Raw genomic sequence first — 16,530 nt, 5'->3', positions numbered from 1 at the left:
GAATTTGAATTGCCAATGCCATAATTATGCAATTGTAAACAAATATTGCCGCATAGAAAAGAAAATTCAAGAATAAATTTATAATTAGTTAGCATAATTGTGAAGTAAATTAAAGTTGTTGTTTCAATTTTTTTCATTGAAAGTAAATCAAATTATTAAATAAATCAAGATTGCTTTTTTTTTAATTTTTTTATTTCAGATGTCTAATTATTCAAGAGTTCAAGACAACCTTGATTGTGTAGCCAATGATTTTGAGCATAAAGTTGAAGTTGATGATAATGAAAATGATTCGGCAACAATTGTCACCGGTGGAAACAAGCGGAAAAAGTCATCGTCATCCAAACCACCACTACCAAGGAAAAAAATGGCTCCAAGATCAACATTGTGGCAACATTTTACTAGACTTCCAAATAATGATACAAAGTGTAAATGCAACTACTGTGGTGAAGAATTTGAATGTGGGACTAGCACTTTGAGAACTCATAACCGTGAAAGATGTCAAAAGTTCAAGGACTTGCAAAAAGACCAAACAATATTTACTCAAGATGTTGGTAGTGATGAAGTTGTAGCAAGGGATTTAGTCAAAACGCTTGCAGACGGGCCACCGTGAAAACGATTGTTCTTGATTAATTGCTTTTTTCTGTTGTGGAGAATCCAGATTTTAGGCATTTTTGTAGTGTTGCAGCTCTGAGATATCTTCTCCCATCACGAAGAACCATTGTAGGGATACTCTTGAGATGTATTTAGAGGAAAAGACTAAGTTGAAGAGTTTATTGGCAGGGAATAAGTAAAGAGTATCTTTGACCACGGATATTTGGACTTTTATTACAACATGGTCATTACAACTCACTTTATTGATAGAGATTGAAACTTACATAAGAAGATTATCAGTTTTAACACTGTTCATGATCATTCATCGGAGACAATTGGTAAGCAACTTGAAAAATGTTTAATTAACTGGGGTATTGAGCGAGTGTTTACTGTAACTGTTGACAATGCAAGTCCAAATGAAGGTGCTCTTAGGTACTTGATTGATAGAGTGAAGACTTGGAGGGATGATGGCTTAGTGTTGAATGGAGATTATTTGCATGTTCGTTGCTATGCACACATATTGAATTTGATCGTTACTGAAGGGTTGAAGGAATTAGAGCAGAATATAGTTAGTGTTCGGAATGAGGTGAAGTATGTGAGATCTTCTATTGTCAGGATGCAAGCATTTCAAATTCATGTGCAATAAGAGAAGATTAATTGTCAAGGAAGTGTGATTTTTTATTGTCCCACCAAGTGGAATTCTACATATTCCATGTTGAATACGACATTGAGATTTAAGTCGGCATTTGACCGAATGACACTTGAAGATAAGCTTTATGATGCTTATTTCAATGAAAAAGAGGGTGGGAAGAAAAAAAGGAAGGGCCCGCCATTGTACAGTGATTGGGAAAATACTCGACGCATAGTCAAGTTTTTAAAAACTTTTCATGATGCGACTTTGCAGTTTTCTTCATCTTTGAAGGTAACATCAAATCTTTATTAATTTTTTTTAATTTTTGATATATAATAATATGTTCTTGCTATTCTGGTGTCTACTGTTGCCTCTGAGTCTGCCTTTAGTACTGGAGGTCGTATACTAGATCAGTATAGAAGCTCTTTGACTCCAGACATGGTGGAAGCATTGGTATTGTTACAAAATTGGTTGCGGACTTCTCTTTTCGTGGATACAACATCGGACCTAAATAAATTAGTTCAAGACAATGAGTTTATGGATCAACTTGCGGAAGGTATATTTTGTAAAACTTTAATTTAAATTTACTTTTTAAGTATTATCAACCTTATATAATTTGTTTAATTTTAATTTAAGTTTATTTTTTAAGTATTTCTAAACTTGTTCAATTTGTCCAATTTTTTTATGTAGAACTTCGCAAATCAACAACGGCCGACCAACTTTGTAGGTCAACATGAAAATTGCAGTTGAAATAAACCAGTTTTAGGTAATTAAATTGATATATATTTATTTGTTAATTATTAAATCACTTTATTTTATTTAGTTTAATTATTGAGTGCTTTGGCTCACTTTGAAAGTTTGAATTTTGATGTAGGTGATGTGGGTGGTAGATGAAATTGTTGCTTGTGTATTGAAGTTGAAGGCTTCTCTTATTTTGTTTAGAGCATGGGATTTTGATGTAGGCGATGTGGGTGGCGGATGAAATTGTTTTTTCTCTTATTTTGTTTTTTACTTGATGGCTTTGTATTTGAAGTTGTTGCTTGTGTTTTGTAGACTTGTGTTTTATTTTTCTTGTTATGAACTTATAATTTGTAATAGATTTTAAATTTAGGTTTGTTTTTGAATTGTGACTATTTTGTATTAGGACTTTTGTTATTTTATTTTTTACTTGAAGGCTTTGTATTTGATGTTGTTGCTTGTGTATTGTAGACTATTTGTGTTTTATTTTTCTTGTTATGAATTTATAATTTGTAAAATGCAGGTGAAAATTGTAAAATACAGTAAGATTTGGTTAAAACTGTAAAATACAGGAATATGTGCGAACCGAACAAACCAAACCGAACCGAATTTTAGAACTAAAATTCAATTTGTGTTCGGTTTGAGTTTTTTAAAACCGATCGGTTTCGGTTTGGTTCGGTTCAATTCTGAACTCGAATCGAACCGAACCGAAAAATGCCCACCCCTTAATTCCTTTGCCTTAATTTTAAAAACCTAACTGAGCCGATGGTTTGGTTTTTTAAGGGGCGACGGCTTTTTGGCCACCTCTAGCAGAATAGGTAAAATGGGATACGGAGTGACGAGATAGCAAGAAAAGGAAGTGTTACATACAAACTGATAGCTGTAAATGCTCCATAATCTTGTGTTTATTCAAAATGTAAAACAGTCTAGGTTAGTTATTCTCAGTGGAGGAGAAATAAATGAGTTGATGGATCAACTTTTCTGTTTTTAACCTTTCTGTTCAGTCTTGGAATTTGGTTTAGAAGAATTAATGGGAAGAAATTATCTCAAGCCAATGCCAAATAATCTTAACATATAAAGAAACAAAAAGAGGTGGCCGGTACGTTGAAAGAACGAAAGGGCGAAAGTGAGAGAAAATGAGGCAGTGGCGTGAGTTGCTTTGAGGCTAAGGGTTTTAATCTTTGATAGATAATTGGAAGGTAGATTTTAACTCCATTTTCACTTAAATTTGAAAGGTAAATTTCTGATATCGTCCTTTACGTTTCTATTATCTTGATTTTTATTTTATTCTCTCATTAACTGTTATTTGAAATATCTACTTATTAGAGAGATAGATATTAGACTCTTACTGTGAGCCAAGATTGTCGGGATTCTTCTTGTTATTAGTCTTTAGTGTTATCCATTAAGATCGGTGCTTCACGAGAGTCTAACTAGATCTTTTCAATGTTAAGTGAACGAGTACTTGGGAATGGACTAAAATGTATTGACATAGATGATAATCGATTGCTTTGCTCTTATGTGAAGGGATGAGATTAGCCTATTCTATGTATCCATTTAACAATAAGATCTTCTCTAATTGTGATTGGTAGTCTTTTGAGCTTCCTTGCAGATGAATATTTGTCAGAAGTGTGGTGATAAAGGTGTCTTAAACGACCTTATTTACTGTGTCGACTGTAAGGTTTCTGCAGAGCATCGGTATGTTAAATGAGTAGACCTCCATTCTTACTTCTGCAGTACTTAGGATCGAACATTTTTTTGGTTTCCTACTCGGTCTGAAATACCAGTTTGATCGGAGTTGAATTCAATGACAGCATTCTTGTAATTTAATGCTTTATCTCGCATTACCATCATCTACTCATACCAATTCATCTCTGTGCTAATTGTTTGCATGATAATTGATGATATTGTTTTTCTTTTTCTTCCCCTGCCTCTCATACTTCATTCTTGTGCATGTTAGTTACTGTCTGGATGTAATGCCGAAAAGCAAAAAGGAAAAGGTTGTTTGGAAATGTGAGGAATGTAATCCAAAGGATACCAAGATTGGTCCAGTTCCATCCAGAAAAAGTGATCGCATCACTGAAGCTGCTGAAGTTAGATTGAGTAGGAAGGAGCTACGAAAGCAGACCAGTTTCTCAAGATGCAGGACTAATGTTCATGTGGGCAGGTCACCTGAGACAAAGCAGCCCAAAGGGGATTGTTCAGTCTCTAATGAGGAGTTTAAAAGGCTGCCATATTCTGATGAAACAGTTTGTAATCAAGAGCTTAGAAAGAAAAGGAGGAGATTGATACAGGAAGACAGCGATGCCTCAGATGGAGAATCCAAAGAAATTAAATCTGAAGCTTCTCAGTCAGTCCCCACTATCTTTGATGGTCTGTCGAACTCATCATGCAATTTTCTACCTTTAGAATCCAGCAACAATGTCCATTCTCGATCGACTGTTGATCCTATTTGGAGGTAGTGGTTGTCCTCTTTAGTTGTTTTACTGCAGTAGCATCAGTGTTTTAGCTACTAAACATTTAAGAACTTTCTGTTTTGCTAGCTTTGTGATTTCGACATGAGGAAAGGTTGTTTTGTATTTGAAAAACCTGTCACATTTTTGACAGGGGATGCTTCAAAGTCAATGGTGGCAAGGTTCAAACATCTGTTGGACTTGTAGCTCGCTTGACAGTCAGAGCTTGTCCAAAACTGGTGTATGCGGCATCTGTGCTTCCACTGTGGGTTCCTGTTGAAATCCTGTCTAAGTCTGATGTGTGGCCTCAAAGATTTCAGATATCACCACCGACTGTGGATGGTGCTGCTCTTTACTTCTTTCCAGAGTATGAAAGGTAGCTACTTCTGGATTGTAACATATTTATGAAGGAAGTTTTTCATTATTGTTTAAAGTTTTTGCCTTTATTATTCATCACTTCATGTTCTTACAGTGATGAAAGAGCTTTTGATAGCATCCTGGATGACATGATCGACCACAACCTCGCTCTTAAGGCAGTGATAAAGGATCAGCAGCTCTTGGTCTTCTCATCTCGTGAATTGCCACCTGATCATTGGCGTAAGTTAAATAACCATTTGTGCTTCGTAACTTCAATGTAATTTGCAATTGAACAAAAGCATGGAGTTTAATCATTTCCCGATGTATTTTTATGCAGGAATCTGTAGGAAGTACTATTGGTGGGGTGTGTTTGAGCCAATTAATCATATTGTCCGAAGTGGAGATACCAAGTGTGCCACAACTACCGAACTCACACACAATTTGAGCAGGCAAGAGCAAAATGATCTTAATAAGCTCGGGAACTGTCAGAGTCCTCATAGTCCTTTGAGCCTATGTAGTTACACATCAGACCCAAGAGGTTCTATCTTTCATCCATAAGTTTTAAAGCATGTAGATCCCTTCTTTTAACCAATTTATGCATGATGCTGGGATGTCTTGATTGCGAAATTTTTCCAGTTAAGAGTTAGAAAATATCCTGTTTCCTTTCTCCTGTTCCTCCTATAGGTTGTATGAACAATTTTGCTGTTACATCATTCTTTTCTTTCCCTTTTCTGTACAAACAAACACTTCTGGGATTAAATCTTTTTTACATGATTACAAAAGCTGTCAATCTCGCAGCAGTAGTACTCGCCTTGTATTGGAGGCCTGAGCCTAAATAAGTAAACAGCCTGATTTTGATGGCGATGAAATGCAGGCATTCTTGTATGACCTTAGTTAGACATAATGAGCTCCAATACATTTCGTATTACTTCATTTCGACAGGAGCATTAAGTATTGTTACCTCGGTTTTACAGATGCATTTGTTTTCTTTTCAGATCATTCTTGGTCTCCAAGTAGCGCATGCATGGAGACCACCAATACAGGGCTAATTCATGGCTTTTGATTCCCATATCAGTTGTAAAACAATGCTTGTTTGTGCATCACTCCAATCAGTGCCATCAATTCTAAATGTTGGACGCTATAACTGATATGTAGCATAAAAACTTGCAATTTTTTTTAAAAAAATTTTATATCTTAAATATCACGTACTTATAAAATAAATTTAAAAAAAAATTTTTTTTTCTAAGAAAATTGTCTCTGCACTACTTCAATTCTGTTGATGTAACTATTAAAGAATTATAACAATGTCTATGCAGCATCTAACTTTTTTTTTTCTATTATTTAGCCACTTCGTCATTACAGAAAATTTAATTTTAAAGAATTTATGGTGAAAGGCTAATTTGCCACTGGAATTTTATGGATATGATTTTACCAATGAAATGTAAAAAAATTATGAAGACAGTAAATTACCAATTACCCTTGCATTAAAAAATATAATGACAAACATGCCCGCAAAAGTAACTGTTGGAATTAAATAAATAAATAAAAAGCCCGACTACTTTTTAGTTACTTAAAATGTCTTGTTAATAAAAAACTGAAAGTTAAGTGCCGTGAAGATATTTTTAGAACTCTTGAGTGAGTGTATAAAATTTCAATGAAATTGAGGTGGTCCACAGATAATTTTTTTTCTATTAATACAAAATAAAAAAAACAAGAAGATATTTTCTAACGTAATTGACTCGAATAACTTTTTTTAGCCAAATTCCAACAACACTGACAACAAGCACAACATGCATTTCACATTTGATTCATTTTGTTTTTTTTTTTTTTGGGTTTTTGGCCCCAAAAAAAAAATTATTAATTTATTATTGAAAGGCATTATCCGTTAGTGGAACAAAAGACACTTAAACGGAGTGCAAGAAGCTCAAATCTTTTATCAATTTGGCGGCAGGAATTTGAAGAAACTTTGTAATTGGACTGTTGGATGGCAATCTCCACTTCTACTGTATCATCGTCAAATTTGCTATCGTTTTCTTCTACCTTGGGTTCTTCTAGAATCCATCGGAGCAGTCTTATGAGTTTCCATAATCATCAGCAGACCTCAAATGGACGGCTGGTGGTCAACTGTTGCTCTTCTTCTGATATGGGTTCTGCTCAAAACCCCACGAATGGAAGGTAATAATGCTTGAGTTCGTCGCATCTTGAATCGGTGGTAATATGCACATCTTCTGTTCGTTTAAATGTCTCTGTGGAATGTGATTTTATGTTGGTTATTTAAGACGAGCACTTGAAGTGCTTTTTAAAAAATAACCACTTTTCTGGCAAGTACTCTTAATTGGTGTGTTTGGTGTTTTAATGTTTTTGTGTTCATGCCCATTTTGTATTATTTGTAGATGTTTTGTTCTTGCACATGAAAGAAAAGAAGGCTGAATTATAGAGCTGACAGAGGAAGAAAATTTTAATCGGCTTTATGAGCTAGAGGGGCATTTTGAGTTTACTTCTCCATTCTGCTAATTGCTAAAGTGGTTTCCAAATCATATTTGTGAAGTTTGGTTGTGCTTAACTGACGTTCTTGATCCTTGCAAGTGTGATTTTTCCTTTGAAAATATATATGCTGATGTAAATATTTGCATTACCTGCATTTGATTTCCTCATGGCAGATTAATTTATTGAAATTAAATGCTAGTTCTGAGATATCCACTGTCTTAATGTCATTTGTTTAACAGGCAGCCACAAATGTCATCTATGTCTCCCTTTGGAGTGACATTGAATGACAATGGGATGTCGAAGCCATCCTACAAATGGCAAAGGGTGCTGCTTAAAGTGAGTGGAGAAGCACTCGCAGGAGATCACACACAAAACATTGACCCGAAGGTTGAAATGTGAAGGATTACGCTATTCTCAAGATTTCTCTTATCTTTGTTCTTGTGGTTTTTATGGATGGATTTATCTTTAAATGTAGATTACAATGGCCATTGCTAGAGAGGTTGCATCGGTTACTCGCCTTGGCATAGAGGTTAATTTTCTGTCCCTTCAGATTTATTTGTGTGGCATGTTATTTGTTTTTTTAGTTCCTATTTTTCTTTATATTTTTGTGGATGTGTATATAGTTCTTTTTTCTCTTTAGTTAGAAACTCTTATTACTTTCTCTATTTGCATTTTCATAGCATATTGCTGATTTTTGTTGAATTATCTTGTAGACATGAGTATAGTTAGTAGTTTGAGTATTCCCAAGGACATAACTATGAGTGACGTAATGCGGTTTGAGTGTCTTATGGATAGAACCTGCATAATTTGGCAATTAGGGAAAAAGAAAAAAAAAAAGGAGAACCACAATATGTTATGAAGGGAAGAAGAATAAATATCAAAGGGATAACGGTTCTGTGTTTATGTTCGGGTTATTATTTAATCAAAGGGATTGTGAATTCCAAAGTAGGTTCATAGTCCGTTTCCATTCCACTGTCTATCGTCTAAAACATTTTTGGGGAATGTTTCAGGTTGCTATTGTGGTTGGAGGGGGAAACATATTCCGTGGGGCATCAGCAGCAGGAAATAGTGGCCTTGACCGCTCATCCGCTGATTACATTGGGTATTTCCTTTTAATCTTGATTGATTGAGTGCATTTTAATTTCACGAAGGAGTGCCTCTGTTCCCACATAGAAGTTCAGTTTCCATCTAGGACAGTTTATGGTTATAGCAAACTGATTTGGAATTGACTTTGTCCATGGAAAGATAACTAAGCTTTTTCGTGCCTGCCCTTTTTGTGGATGAGAATGAGAATGGCTCAACGAAATATTGTAATTAAGCATGCTGTATTGGATCCTATTGAAGCATGTTAGAATCTGGTGCACAGGAGAATTATCACACTGTAGAAGTAGAATACTCTTAGTTGAAGTCTTGCGTTGTAACAAAGATGCTAGTTGGGTTTAAAAACTATATACATTTTTGGTTCTTTTCTTTTATTACAAGCTTGTACATGTGCTTACAACCTATAATATTGAATTATTGTTTATTAACTCATTTTTTGCTCCTAAAAAATAATGGTGTTTCACCATCTGTCAGTGAAAGAGAATTATTTTAATAAGCACAGTTTTCTGATTTTACTTCCCTACTACTGATCAACTCAATGTTGTAGAATGTTGGCGACTGTCATGAATGCTATATTTCTTCAAGCAACCATGGAGAGTATCGGCATTCCCACCAGGGTGCAGACTGCTTTTCGTATGTCAGAGGTTGCAGAGCCATATATTAGGCGAAGAGCTGTGAGGCATTTGGAGAAGGGTAGGGTTGTTATTTTTGCCGCTGGAACAGGAAATCCATTCTTCACCACAGATACAGCTGCCGCACTTCGATGTGCTGAAAGTAAGTCTTTGATTTATTGGCACATTGAAACTTGATGGTACCTGCTGTAATGTGGGTACTTCTTGGCATGCTTACTCGCACTGTTCTGAGCATATGAACTTATGAATAAGATAACTGTGATACATTGCTGGACTTTTATACCAATTTAGTTTTGCTGTTCCAAGAATCTAATCAACATCCAATTGTTGAGTCAGTTAATGCAGAGGTTGTTCTGAAAGCTACAAATGTTGATGGGGTTTATGATGATAATCCTAGGCGTAACCCAAATGCCCGTCTTCTTGATACTCTAACATATCAGGAGGTGACATCAAAAGATCTTTCAGTAATGGACATGACGGCCATTACTTTGTGCCAAGAAAACAACATTCCGGGTATATTGAGATCATCTTTAACTTAACTGCTGTTGGCTCTTGTGGGTTGGTGACATTGTCATATAATTGCAATGAGCTTGTTTCCTTGATGCAGTTGTTGTCTTCAACCTAAACCAGCCTGGTAACATCGCAAAAGCCATACAGGGAGAGAGGGTTGGAACATTGATCGGAGGTACATGGAATTCAACAGTGTCAAAGACACTAGGATGATCTTCTTTACCCCATTGGAGGCGGCTCATTTATTGCAGAAGCAAAAGTGATTTTCTTCTTCAGCACTCAGGAAGCAACCGGGGGAATGCACGACCTAAAGCGTGCTGGTTTTGAATCCCTCTAAATTGACTTTTTGAACGCAATTAAATATGACTTTTTTGTACATAATTATTTATTTTGCCTCTAGGGCTTCTGGGAAGTTGCATAGAGTTTTTGCACTATCGAAACTAATTCTTATTGAAGTGTTTATTCGCCATTACCTGGTTTTGGAATTTTCAATGCGATGAAATGAGCCGCAAAATGGGGACACGAATTGGCAATGTTTGGTTACTACTTCTAGATATTTGTACAGTATGATAGTGCTTGGTAAAAAGCCACAGCTATGAAACAACAATATCCCTTCCAAAAAAAAAAAAAAAAAAGTCCTATAAGATTACTATTTAAACTAACAACTAAAAGGGATTAGAGAAGTTAACAAAACAATAGTTAGATCAGACTCTTGATGGTTGAACTGATATTATCAGATTGGCTAAAAGTTATGAGTTAGATACCAGCTGCATTAAATTTACAACAACCTCAATAAATGATCAAGTGATACATGTTACAAACATCGTTACAAGTTACATCCATCTCCCACCAACCGTTTTTGCAAAATTGAAGAAATTTTACCCACTACTACTAATCACAATTAGTCCCCTACACATTTCAAAATCCTATCTACCACCAATCCCTTTTAATACACACACACACAACATCCTATATATCGGACATCCAAGAAGAATTACATTCAAGACTCTTGAATCCAGAACTACTAATCTCTTTCTTCTCTTTTTTTTTTTTTTCAATCAACAACGACAATGATTACAGCTACCATGAAATGTTAAATGGTACTGGAAGGACTTGAAATTACTAAAAATTCCAAATTTGACCAAAAAAATCAGGAGATAAAACAGGAGAACCCAAAAAACCTGATGAGAACAAACCCGAAGCAGATGGACTGTTATTCAAGAACCCATAATTCCCATGCGTAGATAACCCAAATGGGTCAGCCCCCGCCGATGCCGACGCCGCCGTTGGAGAGAAGTACATTTCTTGAACCAGCGGCGGCAACGTCGACGGGGACAGTATCCCCGGAACTCGACCCACTTCAAATTCAGCCCCTTCTCCTCTTCCTTGATCTTCTGTTTCTTCCACCACGTAATCATTATTTATTACAGCAGCGGAACTGGCCTTATCCCTGGGACTGTCCATGACTTTCTCCACCACCGCTATTCTCGCAGCTGGAGAAACGTCTCCGTCGCCGGAAGAAGAAGAAGAGGCACCGGTCAGGCGCTGGACAGTGGTCATGAAGTCGGCGACTGTGACGTTGATGACTTTGGGAGAGATGGAGTAGATGATCACCGGCTGCTGTCGTTCGCTGTGGTGGTGGGGTTGCTGCTCCGTCGGCGGCAGCGGTGGCTTTGGTGGTTTCTTGATCTTGTGGGAGTCTCTGTGGATGCTTAGCGGCGGAGGCCGGGGGCCTTGGATTTGCAGCTGATCCTGTCTCCTCTGGCCCGCGCTGGGCAAGTTTGACGAGTCCATATGGTCAAAATCGAGAAAATATAAAAGTGCAGGGGTGTGATTTTACAGATGAAAAATGATTGAGATTTGAGACTTGAGAGAGAGCTAAGATGGGGAAAAAAAAAAAATCTCTACCGCTCCAGAAATGAATGGTTTGACGAAAGAGATGATTTTCAAAAAAACACCATATATTCATTGGAACGGGGCTTCATATAATTGACTTTGACCTCAAAATTTTTTCTAAGAATAATGATTTTCAATATCTTCATGTGGGTCACTTGTTTATTAGCAGTCTTTGGACACACATAGCTATGTGTGTCTAAAACTTAAGCCAACTAAGAACTATTTGAATTAAAATTTAATGTATTAAACAATATTTAAAATTTATTAGAAAAATTATAATTTTAAGCACAAAGAGGTGAAGTTATTATAAAACACTCTCATCTAAAGTTTTCTTATATTTAAAATTCTCATTCACTAAAAAAAATTGATAGTTGAATAAGTATAGGATAAAGAAAATGGATAAATAATAAAATAATAAAAAAAATTTATATGATAAAAAATAAATATATGTAATAAGGGTATTAATGAAATGGCATATATAATATTTTGAATCGCTAGTGAGTGAAGTTTTAGACTAATTTATAAAAATCATAGACAATAAAACATATTGTCTATGATATAAAGTGGAATCACATTATAATTTATAAAAATCATAGACAATAAAACATATTGTCTATATATGTCAAAATTGTTACGAAATAGTTATAACAATATGGATATTTATCAGAGCAGCTCTTCATCTCTTCACCAAACAACTCTTTATCTCCTATAATTTCTACTATTTCATAAGAATTTATGACTAATGATGTATCCATTTTCTAATCATTTACTTTATTTGTATGGTTATAAAACTATAATGGGGGGTTCATCTCCTTCATTTTACTCCTTCATTGTATACATTTGAGATTTAATATAAGTTATCACTAAACTATCATTGAGCCTCTTATTTGCTTTCTCTCTTTCTCTTACTATATTGTTGTGCTCTTAATTGATAAATAATTAGCACTGGAGACATGAGTTTATTTGGTCGTTCTCCATCGCCTCTATTTAAGATGCAACCACTTGTATAGCTTAATGTTGCGGACCGCCCAAGTTGTTAGCCCAATTGCCCACAATTCCAGGCCAAAAGTGCTAGCTTGGCCCCATTTCAGAAATTTCTAGGCAATTCTAGCACATTTGAGCTTGTACATATATATAATTCTCTACACATTTCTAGCTCATGTAAATATCTAGAATTCTAAGCAAGTGGTAGAATTCTCTAGAATTGTAGAGCTTGGCAAGCCTCCCCTATAAATAGGGCATGGCATTTGGCATTTGAGCAACAAACTTAGAGCAAGCAACTCAAGCATTCGTGTAAGCACTCTTTGAGTAATATAATTTCTCTTATTCGGCTCCATTGCTCTCTTCTCTCTAACTCTCCAAAAACCTCTAGACTTAGCTAGTCGAGAAGTTCAAGGCTTCCTTAGCAACATTCGGCAAAGGTTGTCTAAGTGCTGCATAGATTCGTTGCGCAAAACACTCATCACGTGACATTAAGCAAAATTGTAGCCGTTTTTCAATACTAGAGTTTTTCCTCCAAAAGTATAATTTAATTAAATTTGATTTAAATTATATATTCTCAATTTTCACAATTTGCATTCTTGGAATTAAAAGAATTCATCTTGAAGTATGAATATTATAATATACAATGAAAGAAAATTAAGATTGCATCCTTAAAAGATTGCACTACACATAATGAAGATTTTCTTTCAAAATATGTTCCTAAAGAACTATTTCAAAATTGTGATAGTATTCACCAACATCTTGTTCATAGAGGATTCACTATATAAGTGCATATTTTACATGTCCTTGAAGGACTATACAAATATTATGAGTTCATGTATATCATGCAAAACTATACAAATTTCCTTCTCCATATCTCCTATAAGGAGTTACAAGTGAATATTAAATAAGGTATAATTATTTTTTTGAAACAATTTTGAAAGAAAAATAAGACAGTCAAAAGTGATTGAGTAAATGCAGTCATTAAAAAAAGAAAAATTGTTCGTCTCTGGTTTGAATAGTTTATTGACTTTGTTCACTTGTTGTTTTATTTTCAATCTCCTAAACTTTTAGTGATAGATTTATACATGTTTATTTATATTAGATAATTTTCAAGACGAGTTTGATATGATAAAATATAGAAATAAGTTGTAAGTAGCATATTTATGCACTTAACCCTTTTAATTGATCTATATATTTTTATTGAATTCTTGATGAATGATTCTTTTATGATTATCTTGAATTATTAAAGTCTAATTAATATTCACATATTTAAGATCGTGAATAGTACTTAAATAATTTTGTGGAAGAAATCAATCCCTGAAGGATTGTAGAAGATTATGATTTTCTTTTATGATCATGTTCCTGAAGGAGTTAAAAGTTCATCTATATAAGCTTGATGATAATTTCAAAAGCTCGATTGATTCTCTCATTTGAAATTATGTAGAGAGAGTAATATTAAAAAAATATTAGACGACACATGATTGTATAGCACAAATATGCTTCTATAGTAGCAAATAAAAAAATGCTAATATAAATCAATGTTGTGTTTTCTTTTATTAAAAGAAAAAAATGAGTTTTTGAGTAAAAAGAAAATCATGATTAATTCAAATCCTTAATGAATTCTTATTCTTGTGGGAGTAGTAATGGATGTAACCATTATCAAATAACTTTTTTTAAAATTATAATTGTTATAGATCTTATCATAAGAAATTAACATGTGAATATTATACCACTAGAAGTGGTCTAAAATTGAATCAATATTGGTGATGGACAAGAAGTTCAAATCCAAAATCTTCACTAATTGGCTTAGTAAATTTGCTATACAAGCTTAAATATTTTTTAAAAGTTCTCCTACGATTAAGGAAAGTAAAATGATATACATTTGATGGACAACGCAAATGGTTTGTTTCACCTTTATCCCATTTTGATCTTTATATAAGTTAATTTATTTGAACTTGAAGTTCAACAAGATTATTGTACAATGTGCATTATTGATCAATTATTGAACGAGTTTATTGATATTGAAAGTGGAAAATCACAAACAAAATATGATTGTTGGTTGATATGATGTCTTTGAAGGGTAAAATGGTGAGACAAATAAATATATAAATGTCTGAGGCATGTGATAGATCAATTAATGCAAAAATTTAATTCTTGGGAAGTTAACGTGAAACAATTTGGTGCTCTTGAAGAGATCATATTTGTGTGTATAACAAAATATTTGATCTATATTAAATTATTAAATTTATTACCCCTAGAGAGGCATAATGTACCAACTAGAAAATGAATCTAAATACCCTTAAAGAGCGTAATTATGAGAAATAAAGAGAGATTCAAATTGCCCTATAAAAGGCAAGCGTGCAAATTAAGAAAAAGAAATCTTTAGCTCTTGCAACGATATATTTATTAGAAGTTTTGAAAGATCTCGTTGGGCATATTTATTGAAAAGTAAAAAGTATTTGATTAACGATATGTCGGTACTTGGTGCAATAGAAAAATTAAAATTGACATAAGATTTTTGTCAATAAAAATTTAGTTATTATGATAAAATTTTTAGGATCCTAAAGCAAAAAAAAAAAAAGTGAAGATCATTAGATTATATAATTGGCCAAAATTGTAAAATATTTGGACCTGTAGTCCATATGTTAGAGGACATAAAATTGATTAGTCAAATTTGAGGAATTTTAGATTTGTAGCTCATACACCTGAAGTTATAAAATTTATTATTAAAATGGGAATTTGAGCTGCAGCATGTAAAATTAAATTGAAGAATCTACGAACTTATCCCCGAAGGATAAAATGCTTGAAACAAGTAGTTAAAATACTAAATAAAAAAGCTTACACCTTATATGTTCTTGATAAAACTATAAGCCTATAACCATAGTTGTGTATATTATAGCAATCTAAACTTATAAAGTATAATTAATAGACTAAATTTATTATAAGTGGGATTTGTCATTATCCACTTTGCTATGTGATTTTATTAAAAACTAGAAATTAAATATGCAAACGTTGCAAAATATGTTGATGATATCAAAATGGAAAAGACTCTTAAAGAGCTTACGATTTTATTTCTTTTAATAATGGAATTCAAGATGAAAGATCTTGAAATGAAAGAATTTCAATTTACGGATTGGAATTTATCAGGTGAAATACTAATATTATAGAAATACTAGAAGTATTTCATATTCAAAATTATTCTACTTTAAAATATATTGCATATGTCTTGTTCCTGAAGAACCATATTTTTATGGGAAATTTGTAACCTACCCCCAAATAAATTGACATTTTGCATCGCGTCCCCAACAAATTTGACTTGTTGCACTGCGCACCCAAAAAAATTGACATTTTTGCACCACGCCCCCAATTCCGTTATTTTCTCAGTTAAGTTTAACGGTGGAGGGGTAAGATTGGAAGTTTATTCCTTAAATTAATTTTAATGGGAATTCTCTTTATTGTAATTAAAATAAAAATCTTTAAAAAATTAAAGGAAAAATAATAGTGGTGACAATGTACATGTAACAAGAAATTTTTTATTACAATTAAAATAAAAATCTTTAAAAAATTAAAGGAAAATAATAGTGGTGATAAATGTACATGTAACAAGAATTTTTTTTATTAAAATCGAAATAAAAATCTTTAAGAAATTAAAGAAAAAATAATAGTGGTGACAATGTACATGTAATAAGAAATTTTTTTATTGCAATTGAAATAAAGATCTTTAAAAAAATTAAAGGAAAATAATAGTGGTGACAAATGTACATGTAAGAAGAATTTTTTTTATTAAAATTGAAAAAAAATCTTTAAAAAATTAAAGAAAAAATAATAGTGGTGACAATGAACATGTAAGAAGAATTGTTTTTTTTTTTTTATTGCAATTGAAAAAAAAACCTTAAAAAATTAAATGAGCTAAAAATTTTGTTTTTTTACATAGAGGGGCATTTTTGTCATTCAATCAAAAGTTAAACGGAGCCGTTAAACTTAACTGAGAAAATAACGGAATTGGGGGCGTGGTGCAAAAATGTCAATTTTTTTGGGTGCGCAGTGCAACAAGTCAAATTTGTTGGGGACGCGGTGCAAAATGTCAATTTATTTGGGGGTAGGTTACAAATTTCCCTATTTTTATTCCAAATTTTGCCTATAGAGACATTGG

The 16,530-nt window shown here is 33.5% G+C and overlaps 3 protein-coding genes across 7 annotated transcripts; 2 read left to right on the top strand and 1 right to left on the bottom strand.

Moving 5' to 3' along the window:
- The first annotated feature begins 2,730 nt into the window (after nucleotides 1-2,730).
- Nucleotides 2,731-5,930, top strand: LOC102607669 (uncharacterized). Of its 5 annotated transcripts, none has more exons than XM_006464550.4 (7): nucleotides 2,731-3,159; nucleotides 3,550-3,655; nucleotides 3,918-4,415; nucleotides 4,565-4,786; nucleotides 4,883-5,007; nucleotides 5,105-5,305; nucleotides 5,763-5,930. In XM_006464550.4, exons 2-7 carry the CDS (start codon nucleotides 3,570-3,572, stop codon nucleotides 5,828-5,830), a joined length of 1,200 nt encoding a protein of 399 aa, XP_006464613.1. In that variant the 5' UTR covers nucleotides 2,731-3,159; nucleotides 3,550-3,569; the 3' UTR covers nucleotides 5,831-5,930. The 5 variants fall into 5 exon arrangements, with proteins under 5 accessions (XP_006464613.1, XP_006464612.1, XP_006464614.1 ...); XM_006464549.4 differs by having other exon boundaries at nucleotides 2,731-3,195; XM_006464551.4 differs by having other exon boundaries at nucleotides 3,570-3,655; nucleotides 5,763-5,929.
- A 625-nt stretch (nucleotides 5,931-6,555) lies between these two features.
- LOC102608741 (hypothetical protein) lies at nucleotides 6,556-9,969 on the top strand. The gene is made up of 7 exons (XM_006464553.4): nucleotides 6,556-6,942; nucleotides 7,494-7,641; nucleotides 7,730-7,783; nucleotides 8,265-8,356; nucleotides 8,903-9,129; nucleotides 9,324-9,500; nucleotides 9,595-9,969. Exons 1-7 carry the CDS (start codon nucleotides 6,752-6,754, stop codon nucleotides 9,708-9,710), a joined length of 1,005 nt encoding a protein of 334 aa, XP_006464616.1. The 5' UTR covers nucleotides 6,556-6,751; the 3' UTR covers nucleotides 9,711-9,969.
- Nucleotides 9,970-10,269: 300 nt separating this feature from the next.
- On the bottom strand, nucleotides 10,270-11,516 carry LOC107175535 (protein MKS1). Its single transcript, XM_015527019.3, has one exon. The coding sequence runs from the start codon at nucleotides 11,289-11,291 to the stop codon at nucleotides 10,620-10,622; it is 672 nt and encodes a 223-aa protein (XP_015382505.1). The 5' UTR covers nucleotides 11,292-11,516; the 3' UTR covers nucleotides 10,270-10,619.
- Nucleotides 11,517-16,530: the final 5,014 nt, after the last annotated feature.

Source organism: Citrus sinensis, chromosome 7, assembly GCF_022201045.2.
Source record: "Citrus sinensis cultivar Valencia sweet orange chromosome 7, DVS_A1.0, whole genome shotgun sequence".
Classification (NCBI taxonomy): domain Eukaryota; kingdom Viridiplantae; phylum Streptophyta; class Magnoliopsida; order Sapindales; family Rutaceae; genus Citrus; species Citrus sinensis.
The sequence above is the reverse complement of the archived record's forward strand: the minus strand, read 5'-3'. Positions and strand labels throughout refer to the sequence as shown.